We start from the raw sequence: 22,928 nt of genomic DNA, 5'->3' as shown, positions 1-22,928 counted from the left end.
ATTGGTTATGTTTTGTTAAGTCTGAGCAGGTGTACGAGGCTGTTTAAATATCAAAAAAGCTAACGCCATATACAGTAATACCAACAAAAGTAAAGAATAAGGCAGCATGCACCCTTAAGACGAAAAGAAAATTTAATTTTACAAGATGTTTAAATAATCCAAAGGCAAAAAGTGTCTGTCTCCTCTAAGAGTATCTTCATAAAACATGGAAATTTTAGAGGACATCAAGTTACTAAAATATTCCGTTCAACGTTTATACAAATACATTACTACAATTATAAGTTTACATACAATCAACTGACATCTCAGTGTTAACTAATTACTTAAATTTACAAGACAAACATAAATAAAGCTGTTAAAACAGGCAAGTACAGTACTGATCTATCATTCAGCACAATGTATTTTGTATTTCTTTCACCTTGAAAAGAATCAGATAAGAATTGTGCGAAGTCATTCTCAAACCTAGAAATAAAATAAAAGAGAATTAAGTATATCCATGTAGCTTTTACACAGCATTGGCATATTCCAAATGCCTAAGTCCTGTTTTCAGGCATATAATTTACCATTTAGCAACCGTTTGTCTGTTTCTCAGAAGAGGCCACAGTCTTTAAGGTTATTTTTAATAATGACATCAGTTACAGCATCAAAAACAAACTGCACATTTTTTGTGTCTGTGGCACATGTGAAGTGAGTGTAGATTTCCTTCGTGTCTTTTCTCTTGTTCAGATCTTCGAACTGACACTGAATGTAAGCAGCTGCTTCTTCGTAAGTGTTTGATCCTAGAAGGACAAAATTGCCCAGTAAGCAGGTTTCAAATGAGAAAGAGTTAAGATGCATCCTATATCTTTGAAGTAAGTGGTTCTTTGGAAATAGTTAAGCTAAACCCGAAGAAGTTTAAGTAATTCCTCAGCCATTGCTTTAAGATACCATAAATACATCTTGAAGGAAACCTTTTGGACACATTTTTAAGAATAAAAACTAAGGACTCAAATTCCACCTGCAGGAAGAAGAGTCTTTCCATTTATTTCAGTGGCAGATGGAATAAGTCATTAATGACCCATGACTCTTCCCTAGATTAGGATATTTTTTTTTTCTTTCATTCAATTTATTCACTGTCAATTTTCATGGGTTTAGAAGGTTTGAGTTTTTCCCAAACTCAACTGAAGACATTTGGCATACACATTTTTCTTAAGCTTTTTACCTCCAACATGCAATTTTCTGTACAATGGAATAGCCTAAAGTTACAATGGAAATAATACATAAAAAGGCTAAGACTTATTAAATCCTCCTCTTTTTCTATGTATTTCCTGAATAAGCCACCTCCTTCTAACATACATGTACACTCCCTGTTCAAATAAACTCTCATGGATCCTGAGAGATTCCTGCTAATGACAAAAATTACATCTAAATACAAACATAGGAGGACATCAGAAAAAAATAATGGGCTAAATAAATTAGGCCGAAAAGAGCTGCAGCAGTAACATTCAAATGCTATCAGTGGACCAGCATTATTTCCCTGGTTAAAAAGATGAATCTGACTTAGCACTATTTTATTTGTGATCCATAAAAACACCCCCTTATCCATAAAAACTCCTCCTTATTTGTACATCAAAAATGACGTAATTTAACCAAAAATTACTTGAAACCTGCACCCCCATCCAATACCTGCATATTCAGGGTAGCAAATAGTGAGAGGACTCCGTTTAATTTTTTCTTCAAAAAGATCTTTCTTGTTCAGGAAGAGAATAATAGAAGTGTCTGTGAACCATTTATTGTTGCAGATACTGTCAAACAATTTCATGCTTTCATGCATCCGATTCTGTAATTGGAAAAAAAACACCTTGTTGTAATTTATCACACTGCAGTAGTAAAATCAGGATACATATTTTTGATTAGTTACAAATGAACCAGACAAGTTACAAAACTAAGTTTCTAGCATACAGAATCACATTTACCACAGGGAAATAAAAGAGAGACCAAGACCACTACAAAGAACGCTTTCACAAGAAGGGTTTAAGCAACTATTTATTTTTTTTTCCTTCTCATTTCCAGGCTTAAGCTGTTTAATATTTTAGAAATTTTTGGTGTGTTTTGACATTATGCAGTACAGATATTCTACAAGAGTTGCTGAACTACCTGACTTTGTCTTATATTGATTAGATCTTCTGGAAACTGAAAATTAAATTCTGCACCTAGCTGAGATTCCAGCATAACAGGAAAGAAAAATAAAGCTCTATAGAACTAGAGAATCAAGTGATCAGTTTTTTTTTTCCTCTTACCCTAATTTGTAACTCTGTAGAAAAATTATCCAACATGTAAGTACTTCGGCCAAGCTCCAGTCATTTAAGTAGCAGGGTGCTAGCTATGACCTTCTTTGGCTACATTTGACTTGAAAGGGTTTTTTGTTTCTCTTTCCTCCCCAAACTATATGTTATAAGAAGTTGCAGAACATGAGGAAGAGCACAGAATTCTGTTAATGATTCACACACGATAGATAAGCATCACTTTAGACCACTAGGATAGTAAAAAGCATGCACACTGTGCATACTGATATGAGAGGAGTCACACCTTGAAAAAGAAGAAAAGAGTGGAGGGGGTTGGAAGGGAGCAGGAAGAGAAAAATTTCTGCATTTTTTTTCCCCACATTTCACAAAAATTTCACATTTAGAAAGAAACAAAAACTGCAGACTGAGGAAGGAAAGGAAAACAAAACATGCAGTAAAGTACAAACAGGTAAGTTAAGCAATTTCTTATTGACAATCTATCCTCATTAATTTGTGTCCTTTAAAACATGAAAGAGCGTAGCCGAAAAGAATACTTGTCTCATAGTACTCCTTCTGAGAATATGAGGAAACAGTTTGAAACCTGAAAGCATGAACACCATCACCATTTTTTTGAGACCTTTTACACAAAACCCATAAATCTTACAAAGCAGTAATACTCTAAAAGATGTATTTATAGCTTTCCTTTCAAACTTATTTAGTTTTTATCCAACAACTATTCCTGTCTTCAACATCAAGGTACTTGCCATTTCCTCATCTTCAGCCAAGACCAAGTCATAATCACTTAATGCCACACAAAAAATAATTGCTGTAACACCCTCAAAACAATGAATCCATTTCTTCCGCTCTGATCTTTGGCCTCCAACATCAAACATTCTGCAAAACAGAAGTGCAAAGCAGGGAATGAACTTTGGAATTTCTAGCTTTTTGAATATTAACCAATAAAATCTGAAAGTATCAGCTGTGTAAGTCCAATCACAGAAGTTTTAAAAAAGCATAAAAATCTGCAACATTTATTACCATTTAATATCTCAGTATAAAAAAAGCAATTCAATAAAGCCTTAAAAGTCGTCTTAGACGTCATTTTACAAAACATGAGAAGGTGCAAGATGAAAGCTTAAGAAAACTGATTATTTACAAATACTTTGTACTATATTTCAAAGCTAATTGCAATCTATAAAAAATAAAAATAGTTAGCTTTACTAATTGTAAACAAGATGAAAGTGTTACTCCATCTTTAGCCCAAACAAACAAAAAGTGTAAAATAATAAAAGGTATTGATCAACAATGCAAGATTCTTTAAGAGCAGAGTGGTGTTTGGTTTAATACTTGGAAATAATGCAATACTAAGGAAGTTGGATACAAGTAACACTGACTTGATTCTTGTTGTTTTAGTATTCTGAGTATATAAAAATCTAATTTTCACTTTTTCAAATTTAATCTTGAATCTTTAAATCTTCCTCAGTTTCAGCTCCTCTCTCTTCTAAACCAAACTGCAACTTGATCTGTTTTTCAAGTGTCCATGTTTAAATGGGATATTTAAGAGACAATAAAATAATTTTCAAAATTCTCTTAAAAGACAAAACAAGCATTATATGAGAAGAACAATCATCTTCCCTACAGTTTGGAAATGCTGTTAAGTGGGAAAACTGAGCTATAAAGGTGAATCTTGTTTCTTAGCTTAGCAGAAATAGAATAAGAAAAGACCACATTCCAGAATTTAGCAGTGGAGGATCAGCAAATTAGCACAATATGAATGGATTTGCTTTTCTCTGCTGTCTAAATACTTAAAATGGCCATTTACTAACTATTATGGGCTACAGCCACTCTGAAAGACAGAACTTTCATTAGACATTATTAGGAACTTCACATATTTTGCAAGCCAGATAAACAGCATCCTGATATAATGAACTGTGAGTCATGGGTGGGACAGAGGATGGACATCCAACACACACACAAAAAAAAAGGAGACAAACAGTGGTGTCCTGAAATTAAGTGATATATACATCATAGGATCTTAAAGAGAGAGAAGACAGACTTTTTCCACCTGTTTCCTTCCTATCACAGAAAAAAGTCTGTTGTCTCAAATTCTTGCAATGACTTATAGCTTCAAAACAATGCAAACATGTCACATATTACTTCCCTCGCTATATCAGTCAATATTCTATCACGCAAAAATTTAATTTTTCCTCCTACTTACAAGGAAATGTAATTATTCCTTTTAAAAGAGCCTGACTTTGGTCTTCAGGGGTTTTCACAAGTAATTTTAAGCCTTTTCTACATTGTCATAGAAAAAGAGCTTAGAATCCAGTAGGCATAAAAATGTTGAAATGGGAGGACGAAGAGAGAAGAGAAAGAACAGAGAACAGAGCAATTCCTACATCTCCATCCTCTTTGCTGTAAGCAGTGGAATGGCCAGCTCTATCATGAAAGCCTTATTTGGGTAAAAATGTCATACGAACAGGAAGAGAAATCCAGACTAGAACAAAAATTGTTAAGATGGACAGTTATAATTCCTGTAAAGATACTCCAACATGGCCTAAAATAATTCAGCATTACATTATTAATAATGCTGTCACATTGAGGGGTTTTGGTAGACAGTAAGGCATGTAGGGCTGAACAACAATAAATCTTATTCTTTATAGGACAGAAGAAAATACAAGACAGAAAAAAAAACCTGAGAAATTGAACAAGAAAATTGCTCCTTTTATTTTTTGTGGACATCTTCTAAGGAACATGAGAAATTAAATGCTTTATACTGATGGCAGTACTGTGGTATCAATCTGCACGGGTCTCCCCTAGCTCAATAGTATCTTACGGCACTGCTCAATGCAAAAATATTACTACTAAGATGTTAACTGAGAGGTATAATAAAACAAGGCACAACTTCCCATATTAATAAAGGACTGTTGTAAAAAGTATTCTTTCAAAGAACAGCTAAAATATGTAAAGAAAATAGGTCTACACATGAGGCACTGTATGATTTTTGTCATGCTCAATATGTTGCCAGCATGTATCCTGGGAAAGGAGGAAAAATGCAGAAGACAGACAACGTCTAGAACATAAAAGTGTAATTTCCAGTTTGTAGTCACAGATATTGATTTCAGCCAGAAATATTTGCTTCAATTCAGAATTGCCTCTCTGCCAGTGGTGTGTTTCACCAGTGATAATTGTCTCTTTTTGGGGCTGCCTTTCTAATGGTGCACCTAACAAAGTCCCAGTTCTTTATGTAAACCACATTTGTGCACTCAATCATTTACAGATACCACCTTCCAATACGGGAGGGTGGGCACACAGGGTTGTGTGCAAACTCATCTTTTAAGCACTTGCCTCAGGTGCTAAAATTCATAGTACCGTCCATGGTACGACAATTCAAAAGAGCCATATTTTGCTTATTCAAGGTAAGTCAGAGTCTACAATGAACTAAAAAGAAATACAAGAAAGAAATTAAGTTTTAATCTATCCCCCTTATCTAATGAATGAAGGTATTAGAAAAATGCTTTAATGACTTTCCATTATTTAAAGAAAGCAGACTTCTCCAATGAGATTACAAGGTGACTATGCCACATTAAGACAAATTACTCGACTGACGTAAATGTAAAGCATTAGAGACACTTCTCCAGTCATCTCTCTACTAAGCTATGTTACTTAGTTATAATAAATGGGTAGCTTTCCGAACGGTTTATCTGCAATTGTGCAAATTTAAGGAATTATGCAAGGTCCTTTCATTAGCACAGTATGTTTTTGAAAGCTAGTTTTGCCAGATTTGCTATGTTCTGCATCTTTCAGACTATTTAAGCAAAGAACACAATTCTAGTACCCATACAAAATGTGACATGGGCCAAAAGGACACCAGATAATTATTACAACAGCTTTCACTTTTTTTTTTAAGGTTATAAAAGTTGTTTGTTCCAGTCCCCAGCCTTGCAAAAAGACTGAATTTGGCAAATATTTTTTTGAGGCAGGGTAAGTGTTTACAAAAATATGATACTGTTGTGGTTTGGGCTGGGCTGGCCACTAAAACAAACAATAGGTGCTTTCTTTTACCTTCACTTTAATGAAATATTAATAATAAAATAATAAAAAGAGAAAAATAATATTAATAAGAAAATAATTAAATATATACAATGTATACAGAATCAGTATCGAGCTCCCAGGATGATGATCACATCACTGGCAGGAACTGGGAAAGTCCCAGACTGGACTCAGCAATGGATGGGAACTGGATTCCAGATCTGGATTCAGGAACCCATTGACTGGGGTCAAAGGCAGACGAACAGACAGAGTCCTCCTCAGACACCAGCCATTGAAGAAAGAGGCTGACCCCTTTGATCCCTCAGCTTTTGCAGTGAGCATGAGGCAGATGGGATGGAATACCCTGTTGGTCAGTTTTGGGTCTCCTGTCCTGTCCGCTCCTCCCCACAGGCATGACACATTTACACTCTTCCACTTCCAACCACCTAACTTGGTACATAAAGTCAGCTGACCTTGGTCGTCACAGCAATAAGTACAACCAGAAGCCTCTCCGCATACCATTCCTTGGTATTAATTACAAATATTAGACCTTATCTGCTAGAAGTGGACACTGTCTGAAAAACACACCGTTAATTTCAGAGAGTTAGAAAAGGCTTAACTGAAAAGTAAAATGACTGAAAAGAAAATTAGTTCTGTTTTACCTCAAATCAGGACGGATACATATCTGGAAAGTCTCACATATTACAGTTATTAAAACCAACCTGAATTTTTTATTATTCCACTTTCCTGTTTTCCCTGCACTGTAAGACTCAGGGGGGCAGGTAGATTAAAAAAACCTACCAGTTTTATGTTACTCTACTATATGACTAGGTAAATTGCACTAGAAAGGATTAAATTACAGTTGTTATTTTTAGAAATCTTCAAGTTGCTAGATTTTGATTTTTAAGAAAACACAGTAAAAATAAGTAAATAAGGAAACAAATTAGAAGAAAAAAAAAAAGACCCTTGGCTTTCTGATCCAAAACTGTCAGAGACATCATAACCTCTAACAAGGTCTTCTACACAGGTATACTATCGTGCATGTGACAATGCTCATTGCTATTTACTGTTCTACAATGGAATAATGCCATCTTAAAAAAAAAAAAGATTACTCCCTCTTAGAATTTTAAAATTAAAAAAGGATTCCGTAGAATTGTTCCTTACCTTCAGAGATATCTTTATGGGGAAGTCTCTGGATATCACCCTATATAAATGCAAGTCAGCCACTTACTTCTACTTAGTTCTCAATTAATTAGCAATGGCTGTACCCATAGGAAAATATTTCATGCTTCTGTCAATTCTAATGCTAATGTTTTATAATTTTGTACTGAGACCTGAATTTCCATAAGAATTTTGTTAAATTATCAGAAGAACATTTCTACAGAATAAGGTGTTCTTTGAAGACAAAAGTAGCAAATAATCAGACTCAACTTCTGAAATAGTCTATAGAAACAGGATGAAGATGACTTGCTATTTGCAGTTTAGATTGAATCAATTATCAAAGCTATGCTAAGCGCTTTATAGAGAAGGCTGAAATGAGGCTCAACCTCAAAGAATCTAAACACGCAGCAAAACAGGAAAGAAAAGATAATTAATGAAAAAAAATTGAAGTACACAATATTGCACAGCTAGTCATGTTTATATACCCTCACCTTGGTATAATCAAGCCTTTTATGCTTTTCGTTCACCTTAAAAGTTCTTTTCAATGTTATGTAAGAGTGTATTTCTTCAACCCTCCGAATAAGTCATTAAGCCTATCTCCTAAGGCACCTGTACAGGTGTTTAAATGTACAACATTACAGCTAAATACTGCCAAAGGCCTGTCTTATACTTCTGTAAAATGTGTAACTGTAATCGTATGGTCCTTATAATGGACTTCATAGGACTGTAATCATATAGTCCTTATAACAGTCCTAATAATCAGTACAGACTGGACATAGCTACCTGCATACAAATTCATTGAGAATGTAGAAGAATGTAAATCCATCTACAATACAGAACTCAACAAGAAACATCAGAGAGTGAGAAAATGGACATTAGCATTTACATGGGAAAAAAAGTTTTCCATGAACATACTAAACAAATATATTGTATAGACATGCTGACAACAATCTCTGCACAATCTAAATGCAGATGAAATGTGAGTTTTACTGAGTTTTCTTCTCATTCTTCCTGATGAGTAGGAGGTAGGATATCATTACGTTTATACTATCCTATGCTTTCACCATGAATGTCTTTGGACATAAAATGTTCAGAATATTAACATTATTTAGTAAATCACACATTAAAAGAAACATAAGTCACATTCTTCCATCACTAAATAAAATACTACCTTAAAGTACAACACACATTTAAATTCAGTACTTCAGGAAAATGGATTTACTCTTTCATATGACATCGGCAAACATTTACAAGCCCCTAGTTCTCCAACTGAATTTGAAGGGAAGAATCTGATAGAACAACTGTTATTTAACATGGCAAAAATTGGAATATTTTGAGATTTAATTTACATATAAAATATCTTTACAAAAAGCTTCCAATAAACCCCAAGCATTTACTACTTAATACCTGCATATTTATTCTGAGTTATTACAGGAGTTCCAACAACTCCCACATCCCTTCAGAAAATTGAGCTGAGCATGCAGAATTTTTTTCAGAGAAAAAGGCAGGGGAGTATCAAAGTTGAGGTTAGACAAATCATTGAAAGTCCATCTTCTAGAACTTTACAGAAACCATAACAGACAGATGAGCATGCAGCATTATTTACATACTTAAAATGAAGATCTTTGAAAGTAAAGTGAGTTTCCACTATTCCTGTAGTTTTCACTCTAGTCCTGAGAACGTCCTGTTGAGTTGGAATGTAGCTGGTTTGTGCTATCCTGTCCAAGTCATTCAAGTAACTGAAGGTAAAAATAAATACTGCTTTCAGTTATTCATAAAACAGTAACATGATAATACAAAGAATTACAGAAGTTCTAGGTCCATTCATTATATTGTGCCTGACTTTCATAGAATATATTTCTCTGAGATAGGACAAAAGACAAAACACATTATTTCCCTCAATCTTCCAAGGTTTTTTGAAATAAGCTTTAGAGACACAAAGACATTTCATCCTAGAAGAAAGTAAACTTATGCAATTGACTCCACTACAAAGAATTCTTCTGAAATCCCAAAATGCAATCATGGTTCCACTACACCAATGTTATTTGCACTAACTAGAAGAACTCCATCTTTGTAACCTCCTGAACTATAAGTTACTTTGAACCATAACCAAAGCCCCAAATTACCCTGAATCTGATAATAGGTATGAAAAGAACAACCCAGTGTTTTGGCCAGAATTAATGTTTTTAAAAAAATGCTTAATACATAACAATTAACTTTCTATTGAGAATTTCCAATTGCACAGATTTTTGACAAGACTATATTTTCATTGCCAAAATTCTTGCAATGAAAGCCAAGAAGCCCAGTGTTTCTAAAACCCATACAAATCTTATTTGTGCTTTTCCCATAGTAAATAGGGAAGGCATTATGTTCTTCTTTCAGTCTAACCAGACGCTAGCAATTTTAAGGATACAATTGTATGGCTAGAAGAACAGTTTTAAGAAACTGGTGGTAGAGGTATCTAAAACAACAAAATAGAACAGAGGAGGTTACTAGATAAAAGTAAGCGACCCTCCAAATGAAGTGCTCTATATTGAATAAAGTTTATAGAAGGGCTATTTCTTAGGTCAAGAGATCTGTCATTGTGAGCTCAGCTTGTTGCCATCTACCTTCTGTACCCTTAGAAGAACTTCAACAAACAAGTAACAATCGTGGTGGAAGTATCAGTATTATTTCAATACTATTTGATCACATTTCTATTCATTTAATATGCCTATAATTACATTAGTCCAGCTGTAGTCTTCTCAGTTACCTTACCTGCATGTTGCTTATTTATGTACAGTTATTCTATAGAACAGAAGTACCTTATTTTAAGGAAAGTGAAAAACAACTTCAAACACTACAAGTCAATTCAGCTTACAGTTGCCCTGTAAGGCCAGTATCACTGCTATGTCATTCTTTACCATCTTACCGCTCCCTCAATGGACTCTTTTCCTTGCTGTCCTACCATTACTTGCTGCCATCACATCTTATTTCTCACACCCTTTATTCCTTACTATTTTATTTTTCTAATAACTACCCTAGCACAGAAGACATATCCTGGTTGTTACCTTTGCTCAGTACATTTCTAACAGAGACCATTAATTAACAAATAAAATGCAGTGATGTTGAATGACAGAAGAAACTCTTATGAACATGAAGGTAGTATCCTTGGTAATACAGACTTCACATCACACAATCAAGTTTCCTGAACATGTTCAGATACTAACAGGTATTGAGTCATGTTTTTGTAATAAAAATGCTGTGTAACGTATTAAAGCACCTTAAAGCAATTCTTGTCTTCCTCAAGAGGATGAAACAACTGGTTGGAACATAATTCAAATTCATAATTATACCACACCTCTTCCTCTCCAACCCTGAAGGTTAGTTGCAGCGTTTTGACCCAAGCAGACAATCTTTGTCCAGACACTTCGATATTTTCCATCTACATGGGAGCAGGATTCCTCAAAAGCTGAGACTTCTATTCCTTTAGCTATTACTTACAAGATTATTTTGTCACATAGTACTTACTAGGCTGCAGAGTCATTAAGCTGGTATTCTCTAGATCTGTTGAAACAAGCTTGAACTCCACTGTCTTTCCACAGTCTCTTGATAACTCCAGCAAGCTCTGCAGTCATAAATCCTTCATCTGCTGCTCCAGCTAACACAAAGAGCTGCCGAGCATCATCCTTTAAGATGTAATCAGAAAATGGAGAAACAAACATTGAGAAACACAATGGAAGCATTATAATCTAAGAACTCTATTCAGCAAATGAGCTACTTTCTTAACCTGGTAAATGTGAATGTAACCAAATCAAAAAGTGTGAAGGAAAACAATTGGGTTTAGTGTTCTGCATAGGATATTAATTCCCACATTTTTCAACAGCAGAAAGACTACTTAACCAAATTTCTCACTGGCTGATAAAGATTCTTCTGATCTGTTTATAACTTAACTAAGCCTCTATAAACCAAAGTAGTAACATATTTTGTGCTCAAGTCTCAAGTTAACCTTATTTGTTTATCAAATACCCCAAACTGAATAGAATGGTTACAACGCATACTAGAACCTTCAGAAATGCAGCTGTATGTTGACTGACTGAAGAAAAGACATTAATCGCTTAAGCTTCAAAAATCAACTTTCTTTGAAAGTGACAAATGATCATTTCTTCCCAAATCATGCATCAGGATGCAGAAAAACACTTCTTGAAGCCTTTCCAAATAAATCAGGTACAAAAATCTGTTACTTTAATTCTTCTACAGAGACCAAGTTTTCTTGGTAATGCCATATCAAGCAAACATCAAGATTTTTAAGACAGCAAATGCTAGATTTTAAGACTAAGTATAATGACTGTCTTTGAGAGTGAGGCTAATGGAGTACAGGATGTCAATCCACCAGTATCCTGTAACAGAATTTGACCAGCTGGCTACCTTCATCCAATTTTGACTAAGGAAAGAAAAATGTCGGACCTGTAAGGCATTGGAAAAAAAGGATAGTAGCGGAGCAGAGGAAAGAGATCCACATTAGTACTCTCCTGTGGGTAGCTGTTTGACCTTGGTTATTAGCTGTATGTGATCTAATGCCAAGGTATGTCAGCCAGAAAAATCAACATACTTGTGGCTTGTAACTACTACCCACAGCATGTACTGTTTGTCCAATAATTAAAAGAAAGAAAACAGATGACAGTGGAAAGGAAGAAGGAGAAAATAGAGACTTAGGCACATCAGCTGGGACCTGAAAGTATTTCATGAAAGAAGAGGATTAAAACAAGCAACATATAAAGTTATTCTCACAAAATAGAAAGTGTAGATACAGATAAACATTGGTAGAAAAATACGGTTCTGTCACCTTTGCTATTCAAACAATAAGCCATGAAAAAAGCCCACATTTTTAGGGTAAGCACAGAAAGTAGTGACTGTTCTGAAGATATTGTCTGCTGTCAACTTAAATAATCAAAGATTATGACAGCTAACAGGGAAATTATTTGCAGATGGATTGAGTAATACCAATAATCACAGCTTGAAAAGAAAAAGCTTGCAGTTCAGTTAACTCAAAGCAAACTTGAAGAGATTTATGTATATCCACATGTAAACATATGTAGTTATACATATGAAAAACAGGTAACTGACACATAGTTCAAAAAGTCTTTTGAAAGCTAAAATAGCTACACATATAAAAATGAACGTTTGTGAAACAAATCAACAGAATACCTATTACTGTACAGGCACAGGACAAATTGTGGACAACTAATAAAAATTCAATTGATTGCACTAATAATTACATAAAAAAACAGGGTAGTAAAGATCAAAGGGTTGCATAGTTAGAACTCAGTGACTGTAGTGTGAGCAACATGCCTGCATAAAAGAAACCCAAATGACAATTCTGATGTTGAATATTGTTTGCAGATGCAAACGCCAAGGACCTACAACTCATTTCTTGAAGAAAAGCCAATGTATTAAGACACATGATAGAAACAGCTTAGAAACTGACAGTAAATTTTGTCATGAGTGATTATGCCATTTATACCTAACATAGTCTGACTTTCAAACATACAAAATTCACTGTTTCAAATAGCTCTAATTACTACGTGCTCTGAAACAGGGGGGATGGGAAAGGGAAGGTGGAACAAGATAATCCATTTCAGCTTTTTTTAAAAGCTTAAACATTAAAATAAGAAAGATCTGGTCTCTGTTACCCCCATACTCCCTTTTCTAAAGATGGAAAATACTGCAGACACCACAAGTGAGGTAGTATGCAACATCAAGTCCTATTTTCATTATTAACCACTGCTACATACTTTCCTTTGATTACACTGGAATGGGGCAGCTTCCTCTCTAGGCATCACTATTTTTATACCAGATTTCATAAATGAAATAATGTAAAAAAAAAAAAAATAATTTAAGCACCTCTCTAGCTCATTAAAGCAAATCTTATATTTAGAAAGTGTTCCATAGTCTTTTAAAGCACATTCACTAAGTGTCTCTCAAAACATACTGTCTACTTTAGTACTGAAATGTCCCGTGGGACAAAGGAAGATACACCAGTCTTGAGACTGAACATTACTGAAGCTGCTGGTGTAATCCATGCTCCCTTGATTCAATAGCTTCAAAATAGAAAACATTCAACTTACTGCTTTACTATTAGTCTTATGACAGAAATAAGAGTATATGATTTTCCAAACAAACTTATTCCATTTAGAGTAAAACCCTCACAAATTCCCCTCAGAAATTTAAGGAAAAGAGTCTGAATGTAAAAGTTTTCCTCAGGAATCACAATTTTGAGCGCCTTCCCCTCCCCCCAAAATGAAAAAAATTACAACAAAATAGAATAAAATTAAAAAGATTATACTGTAATAGCTGAGGAGTAACCATACATTTAAAAAAAAAAAGTGAGGCTGACGTATAACGCAAACTCTGAATTCCTTTTTCCATTTCTGACTTTATGAATGGTAAAAATCCAGTACTGACGTTCCATAGCAGCATTGCTCTGAAAGAAGAGCTTGGACCACCAAGACCTGCGTAAGTGCAAAGGGATGGACAGATATTTTAAGATTATCCCTGACAAAAGTTTGCCTCACCATTTATATAGCTGTCTAAAGTTGACAAATTCCAATGACTTCACGTTGATACCATATATAAAATAGCCCTCAAAATCTTGTTAGTCATTTTATCTGCTAACACTTAAATTTACTCCTCCTCCATTTTCTCTTACTGTGTATTTAGTAACATGAGTTTACCATCTGTCTCTTTCCAACATTAACTGCCAGACTCCAGAGAGGACGCCATTGCACAAATACTGAACTAACATGCAATAAGATACTATTGCTGCCCTGGAAAACTTTGGTCTTAAAGGAGGACAACAGCAAACATGAAAATAAATGTAGAGAGGAATAACCAATGAAAAGGAAGCTTTTACCAGTTATGTTTACAATTGAACAGGTTTCAGGTAGAATTAACGTATGTTCATAAAAATGACTATCAAAAAGCAAAATTAAAATTAACTAATAATTCACGACTGCCAATCAAATTTAGATTTCAGATACAACTTTATGACCCACTTTACATAATCTTATGAACATTTGTCTTTTTTATGACAACCATACATAATGCATTTCACAAGGTGACTGAAGGTATATTCTCTAATACTTATAAATTGCTTTTTAAGCAATCAGTAAGATCTTGAACACAAGACTTTGTCAGAAATGAAGACTTTACATACTGTTTCTTATTTTTCAAGACCCTCCTTCTCCCAAACTGAAATTCAACCTTAACATGACAGAAAGAACTTAATTATGACTAAATCTCCCTCTGACTACCTTACATACTTATTTCAATACATGAACAGCAAAAAAACTTCCTCAGTCTTCCCTCAAGACAGTGATAATGTGGCTAGGTCTTACTTCAAAAACTGTACTATTGAGCATTCCATATTCTGACATTGATTTCTATGGAATGAAAATAAAGGCACATATCCCGAACTAAGTTGCAATGCTATTCAGACTAACAGCTTTGGTGATCAAATTCAGCACTGCAGCACAGAGCTGTAACCAGAGGACAAGCAAAAACACTTAAGCTAAGCATTTTACAGAGCTTCAGAGCCTCTAACATCCAGACCAGACATGGACTTAATCAGGTATAGGGTTAGGACTGGAGAAACAACAAGTCAATACAATCAATTCTGAAGACCAGCATCAGTAGGTGGAATGACAAATAGACCCATCAGAGGTTTGTATGCAGGACAGTAGACAAAATGAGATGGAAAAGATGCAGGAAGGGTAAGAAAAAGTTCTCCTATTTCTTGGGAAAAATCCTTAATCTTTATGGTATCATGAAAAATTGGGATACCAGCAGCAGGGCTATGCCCATGTCTCTGCTTTGAGTAAAATAGTGTCCTCCACATTGGAAATCAGTGTGAAACAGGATCAAGCTCAGAGCATGGAAACATTTTAGGTAACGCTGTGCCTATGATCTAATTAAGAAGTGCAAACAGTAGCTAGATGCCTACCTATTTAAGCTATGTTTTTTAAGGAACACAAAGATATCTAACTTAAATGACTTACAGAACATAACAGCCCACAAGTCCCTACAAATAAAGAGACATGATTGCATAGTTTAATGTTTTTCAAAAACTCCTGAAGACCTGTCTGTTTAGCTTTCCAAATTTAGATGAAATTTGGAGAATTGTATCTAAACCAAATAGTTGTCATGAATCAACCCACTGCTGATCGTTCTGTGGGTCATCTTGCCATGTAAAGACCAATAGCATTTAGTTTTCAATCAAAATTTGTAACCAACAAAGAAGATTTTGGGATATCAAGTGATTTTTTTCAGGAACCAGTAACAGACAAAAACTGAAAACGAATGGATATTTCAGCTGTGTATCTGTGGGTGTACTTCAATACTCACAGCCCTGGTTGGATCACCAAAGTCTATCTTCAACCTCCCCATTGCTCTAATGATAGCAATAATGGACTGAATGGTGTTACTGTAGACAACAGCTTTGTACTGTTTACATTCTTCTTCTGAATAACCAGCTTCATGGATAATCCTATGGAAGGAAAAAAAAAATAAATTCTCTATTCAAATAAAAAAAAAATATTTCTCTATCGTAGTATTTCACCATACTTACTTCATTTGTTTGACAATTGTGCTTTTCCCTGATTCACCAGCTCCTGAAAAATAAATGTGTGAAAATTCATTAGAGTAGACTTTTATTGATCTTTGAAAACACATTTAGTTTCTATATTTCAAACACCTAATCGACATAAAAATAGTTAAAAGTACATGTTACAAATTAATTTTTAATACTAAAATGTAAGGGTCTCAAGCTGGAAATTTCAAACCCAAGACATTTTAAGAACAAATCATTCAGCTCTAAAAAGTCTTTGTTTCTCTTTTTACTGAAGCGAGCATAATCTTTACACAGTCTGCTGGTGTTTCTAATGCAAACAGATAATAAGTTGTTCAATTTCAAAGGGGTCTGAAGCTCAATTCTTCTAACTGCCCTTTTAATCAACACCTAACCAAAAACCTCCTTTATACATCCTCCACACTATATTAAGTGGTCTTCACATGAACCTCTTCAAATTCTTCAGGGTTCTAGCCCCTGTAACCACCTTTTGGACCTTACAAGAATAAGCCAACACAGGCAAACTACTTTTGTTGGAGCAGATTGCATGAGGTTTGCCAGACATGCTGATACCATTCTCAATACTTAAGAAATTTAATAAATAAATAAATAAAAAGCACGGTATGTTAAAACACAAAGTTTACAAAGAACAGTTACTATGCCTGTCAGCAGACAGAGGAAAAAAATGCAGTTTTTTTCTGTCTCATCAACCTTAGTTTACTTTACCTCCACTTTCTTTGGTCTGCTGCTTTCTCTGAAAAATTTATGAAACTCTTAGAGCTGTGATCTAATCCCTTTAAGCCAGCACACTCCCACTTTGTCTGTGACTTGTGCTGAATTCTCCCTCTCCCATTTCCTCTTTCTCAATAAGGCTTTGCAGAAGCAAGTATAATCTTCACACAGTCTACAGGTATTTCTAACGCAAACAGATCATCAGTTGTCCAACTCCAATACAATCAAAGTGTCTTCTTTAGGGGTCACTGTGACCATGGAAAGCCACTGATAAAGGCTGTATTAACCTTCAAAAAAGGGCAAGAAGGGAAACCTGAGGTGTTATGACACTGTCAGCCTCACCCTGATCCTTGTGATAACTCTACAGCAAATACTCCTGGAAGTAATTTCTAGGCACACGAATGAAAAGAAGGTGACCAGGAATTGCCAGCACAGCTTTACAAAGTGCAAACCGTGCCTAGCTTGGTAACTTTTCATAAGTAAATAGCCAGTTTTGGGAATGAAGGACACCAATAGCTATCATTTACTCTGACTCTAATAAGGCTTCCAATGCCACCTCCCATAGCACCCTTGTATCAAATTAGATAAATATCAACTTCGAGGTGTCTGACACCTGTCAGGAGATGACCTTGGGCTAATACAGTTTAACATCTTCAGCAATGACCTGAAAGCCAGGATGGAATGCACCCACGTGAAGTCTGCAGGCAACATCAGTCTAGGAGGCAGGAATTGGTCACAACATTGGAGAACAGGGGTGCTATTCAGAGGGTCCTCAGTAAGCCAGAGGACTGAGCTGACAGGAATCTCACGACAGTGAACAGCAACAAATGTGAAGTCCTGCAAGTGGCACAGAATAACCCATGCAATAATAGACTTGGGACTAATGGGTTAGGCCTTGCGGAAGACAACTGTGGGGATCACAACCTGAAGAGTCCATAGTGGGCCCTTACAGCAATAAAGGTCAACCACATACCAGGCTGCTGCACTGGGTTTGGCTGGGATGGAGTTAACTTTCTTCACAGCAGCCCGTATGGCACTGTGCTTTGGATTTGGGGCTAAACCAGTATTGCTAACACACTAGTGTTTTTGCTGTTGATGAAAAGTGCACGGACAGCATCAAGGCTTTTTCTCTTTTCCACTGTTCCCACCCCCAGCGAGTAGGCTGGGGGTAGACAAGAGGTTGAGAAGCAGCATAGCCAGGACAACTAACCCAAGATGAACAAAGGGATATTCCATACTACATGATGCTGTGCTTAGCAGTAAAACGTCAGGGAAAGAAGGAGGACAGGTAGAGATTTGTGGTTATGGTGTTTGTCTTCCCAACCAATCACTATGCATGCTGAGGCTCTACTTTCCAGGAATTGGCCAAACATCTGCCTCCCAGTGGGAAGTAGGGAACTAATTCTTTTTGCTTTGCTTGTGTATGCAAGCTTTTGCTTTCCCTATTAAAATGTCATTATCTTCATCCACAAGTCTTCTTGTCTTCCTTCTATTTTCTCCTTAGCCTGAGGGCGATGACTGTGATCAAGCAGCTGTGTGGGTGTTTGGGTTTACGCCAGCCAACAGCTACCACTGCTGCACTGCAAAACTGCAGTCAACAAGTGAAAAGAAGCTGTTATTTCCCACCAGTCAGCATCCATGATGCTGTATCCCTCCTCAGCACCCAGTGAACGAGATACTAGACAAAAACTAGTAGACAAAAAGACTACTAGACAAAAAATAGTAGAAGGTCACTTAGTTGATTAGGGGCCTGGTACACATGGCATACAAGGAAAAACTACACAGAACTGGACTTTTTAATCCTGGAACGATTACAGGGAAGAGGAAGTGAGGTGTGTGTTTAATTGGTGTCCTATCCACAAAACCCACAAAGTGCTGAAGACAAAAGCAAACTTCTCAGAGGTATACAACAAATGTGAGGCAATCAAGAAGCTGCAGCACAGGCAGTTTCACAGAGATGGGGGGAGGCAAGGAACCTACCCCCATGGAAGAGGTTAAGCACTGGAACCGACTGAGCAGAGAGGAAGTAGAAACTTCAAGAAATCTTCAACTGGACAAGGCTCTGAGCAACCTTGTCTATTTTGATGTTAGACTGGCTTTGAGCCAAGGGTTGAGCTAGATGACCTCTAGAGGTTTCTTCAAACTTAAAATATTATTTGATGTCAGTATAACAAAATATTTCTACACTTTGACTACTGTATAGTGATGCCTTTGGGATATTCCTCCTATTAAACCAAATATGTAGCTTCCTGACAGGCTCAAGCCAATTTAGGACTGGCTGCCAAAAGTTGTGCCACCTCCTCCCCAGCACTGTTACTGATGTGACTAGACTTCCTTGCCTTCCTCCAACACACAGTAGAATGGTGTTAGCACTGATAGGAGCTACTGTGCTGCAGAATTAAGCAGCTAAGGAATAGAGTAGGCCTGTCAACACCAATCTAAGATTGTTTAATGCCATCTTTAGCCAATGTCCAAGTAAAAGACTTTTTTTGTTTGTTTTTATAAACTGCAAGTTTCTTTCTAGAGTAGCAATAGCTCCCAGACTCTGATCTGCCATGGAAGTTCAATACCAGCATATAAACATAAACAGGAAACAGAGACACTAGTACAAAAATAATTTACTATTGTGACACCCAAAGCATTTATAAACCAAATTAACATTTAATCTGTAAATAACTAATTATGCACATAAGCACAAATAAGTGAGTAAAGTTTAAAGATGAGCTTTATTAATGAAATCACCATAATTTACTTTGGGTAAATATTTTTTTCAAACAATTTGAAGTATGTAACCCTGCATTCAACAGTAATTTTGGAGATAATAAGAAACATTACTACAGCATTTAATTTGTATTACCTTGTGAAGTGCTCTTTCTGTTAAAAAAAAAATCACCGTATTTGACAAACTGAACAGGTCAGTGTTGGGGCTAGTTACAGTATCAAAATGTAATTATTTTGTAATACAGTTTCTACTTAGTTTTTCCTGTGTCAAATATGCATTTTTCTTTGTGGTGTTAGAATTCATGTGTACTAAATACCTAGAATTCTAACAAAAGCCCTATCAGTAACATAACCACAAACACTCACAATACATATTAAAAAAAAAAGTGTCATTTATTACAGAGTATCTAACATCAACAGTGATTTCCTGGAAGATGCATTCCCCTATTTGACTTACTGGAAAATAGAAACAGTTGTGTTTGCTTTGGGTTTGTGGTTTTTTTAACTGCACGCTAAAATGCTTGCAGCTTGCCTATAATCTTTGCAAAAGTATATAGGAAAATTGCACCTCACTGTCCCACACTGAAACGGGATTTTTTTTTTTTTTGCACTCCTAAATACAGAGCTCAGCCAGGTTCTCTGATGGATGCATTTGTAAAATTTCCTCCTTTACCTCAATCTGATTAAGTTGTCCATACAGTAAAATGAGGACTAATTCGGTTTTAGAAAGTTTTAGTCAGGAGCAAGCAGTATTAAATATTTCATGTGACAGCTGCATATAAAATGTCAGAGCTAGCTGTACTGTCACCACCAAACCCTACCCAAATTTAGACAGACTTGATTGTATATTCCTCAATCATCTCGTAAAGGATGCTATTTATTGCCTGCTACTTAAGTGTGAAGCTGAAATCAAGTATTACTACTGCCAATAATTTGAACAGTCTTATTCACTCAGTTACTATTTATGTATAACATAAAAAATATTAATGAAAATATGACAGTTCTGCTCAGACAAGAAAAAGAGCAGTGTAGCAGTTCTGAATTTGAAAGAATAGGGGGGACTTTTTGTTTACTTAGTTTTAAATTAAAATCTATGCTGTTAGGTCATCACTTTGACAAAAGAAAGTTCTAATAACTGATGAGTATTTTCATCTCTCTTGAACACTTTGTGTCCTTCCTGCGCTCCTCACAAAAAAAAAAAATAAAGGAGCAGCATTTCCTATGAAAATCCAATTTAAAGCATAGAATTTTAAAGCTTTCATTTACATGGTATAGTAGGAATGTAACTTCAACTAAGTCTAATACTCTTATTACACCTGCCGGCCAGAAAGCAGGTAGATCCTTACACTTCATTATGCAGACTGACAAAGCGTGGAGGCAAAGCATGTCCGACAGTACAATTTAACACAGGAAACAGCACATTTTCCCACATCGATTCTACTACAATCTGAAGGGTCTTCTGCCCCGAAGTTTAGTAATCAGGCTCTACCTTCAAGTGACAATACTTGCACAGCCAGTATTGGTGCTATCCAGAGCAGTCATTTACCTAGATCCAGCATGAGTCACAATAGCACTCAGTGAATTCATAACGAGCACCTAAACCCAGGCCTCTGACTAACCCTGCTGCACAATCCATGGCACAGTTAATCTGAAGCTCAGCTATACAAGAGGGACTAAATTTGTGTTGCAATTTTTCTTTCAAAGACAACTTTGAACTTCTGCAATAGAAAGAAAAATCAAAGCATCTTCATGTTCAAGTGCCTTAAAAAAAAATAAAAGAAAACAACAGATCAACCTCACATGGAATACTCTGAAGGAACCGAGTAGGGCTAGCAAAGCTCAAGTTTAAAAAACAGCTAAAGCAATATTTCATTCTCCAAACTATTATTTGGCCAGTTACACAAGAACTTACTAAAAAATATTAAAAAGACAGACTCGGTTCGTCTTAAGGGTCTTTTCCAACCTAAATGATTATATGGTTCTATCACTTACTACTATGAAATTGTAGCAAACATTTTAGAGAGATTCAGTATTATTTTACTTTCCAAATGGAGCAGGTCTCTATTTAAAAAGAATTTTAATAAGTATTTTGTAATTTAATTAAAAATAACAGATCAGCAAAAATGTTACTGTAAACTACTCAGTGTCTCATGATTTATTATCCCACATACTGCCACATAGCAAGCATTCCAGAACTACAAATTTCTGGAACAAGTGTTTTATGCACCCAACCACAGAAACTGCTGTTTGTAAGTGCTGAAACATTAATAGTAACATTTCTAACTTGTGAAGCATTTGTTAATTGCTTACTGAAGAAACTGGTCAAATACCAAAACAAGAAGGAACACAAATTTCAAGTTCATAGTATCCCTCTTTGGAAGAAACCAACTGACAAGTACAGTAATTCCTAATAGCACAAATATACTCCCTGCAATACTAACACAGAAAAAAATTGTAGAATAAGTTTTGGGAAAAAAACCCCTAGATTAAGAGAAGAGTTGGATAGAAAAGTAAGAGTAGAACAGGGCTGGCTTTGAACCACCAACTAAGTCAAAGGAACAGAACCCACAAACAAGTAGAAAAGTCTTGTATGTTGCCAGAAGAGAGTTCAAATATGGACAAGAGCAATTAATAGAAAACTTCCAGTGGATGCTCGTCAGCTTGTCAGACTGCAAAACAGGAGACTTGCACCAGATTAACTTAAACATAGAGACATGCAAAATTTAAAAACATATTGACTCACAGATTGTTGGATTCACCTACTGGGAAGTCCTCTCCCCACAACTCTCCTACCCAGTCTTCTGTCAGATATTAGCATTTCACAGTGGAAAGCACAAGACGAATGCTACCTGTTCCTCAGATGCCACCGGTCAGCCACTGGTCACAGCACAAGCTAAATGTCCAGTGATTTCTACTGTTCTGTATGGGGCCAGTAATCTCTTAGAAAAGCAGGTGGAAAGCACATAGCTTGGAAGTATCATCTCTTAAATTTATCACCTCATGACACATTACCAGACATGAGACAAATTAGAATTCAAGATACTAATCATTATTACTATATTCAAAATGCATCAATGCTAGTACAAGAAACCCACAAACACATCCACTTAGACAGGCTGACCATGAAACAAAACATTCTGACAGCAGCACCCACAAAATTTACTTTTTGTCTTATGTCCCCACTCCCCCTTTCTGAAGTCGCCTAGCAGCTATGTTTCCTATGCACCACCACCTTGCGTTCTTCTAATTCTGGGGCGGCTGCTGGCACAGAGTTTATGTTCTTTTTTTCCCCTCCCAACTGTTTTCATATAGTCAACCAAAGATTGACTGTACTCATTAATTATAAGGTGAAATTAGTCTTAGAATTTCCATAGGTACTGGAATTTGAACATGCCAGGAAACCTTCAATGAGT

General features: G+C 35.8%; 1 protein-coding gene across 1 annotated transcript; it reads right to left on the bottom strand.

Annotated features, from left to right (window-relative positions):
• Positions 1–243: 243 nt before the first annotated feature.
• On the bottom strand, positions 244–16,099 carry GNAI1 (guanine nucleotide binding protein (G protein), alpha inhibiting activity polypeptide 1). The gene is made up of 8 exons (XM_009882921.1): positions 16,063–16,099; positions 15,840–15,981; positions 10,968–11,125; positions 9,068–9,196; positions 3,029–3,158; positions 1,666–1,819; positions 564–779; positions 244–462 (listed from the first exon to the last, which is right to left on the bottom strand). Exons 1-7 carry the CDS (start codon positions 16,065–16,067, stop codon positions 589–591), a joined length of 909 nt encoding a protein of 302 aa, XP_009881223.1. The 5' UTR covers positions 16,068–16,099; the 3' UTR covers positions 244–462; positions 564–588.
• Positions 16,100–22,928: the final 6,829 nt, after the last annotated feature.

This window comes from Charadrius vociferus, unplaced genomic scaffold (assembly GCF_000708025.1).
Source record: "Charadrius vociferus isolate BGI_N301 unplaced genomic scaffold, ASM70802v2 scaffold32, whole genome shotgun sequence".
Taxonomy (NCBI): Eukaryota; Metazoa; Chordata; class Aves; order Charadriiformes; family Charadriidae; genus Charadrius; species Charadrius vociferus.
The sequence above is the reverse complement of the archived record's forward strand: the minus strand, read 5'-3'. Positions and strand labels throughout refer to the sequence as shown.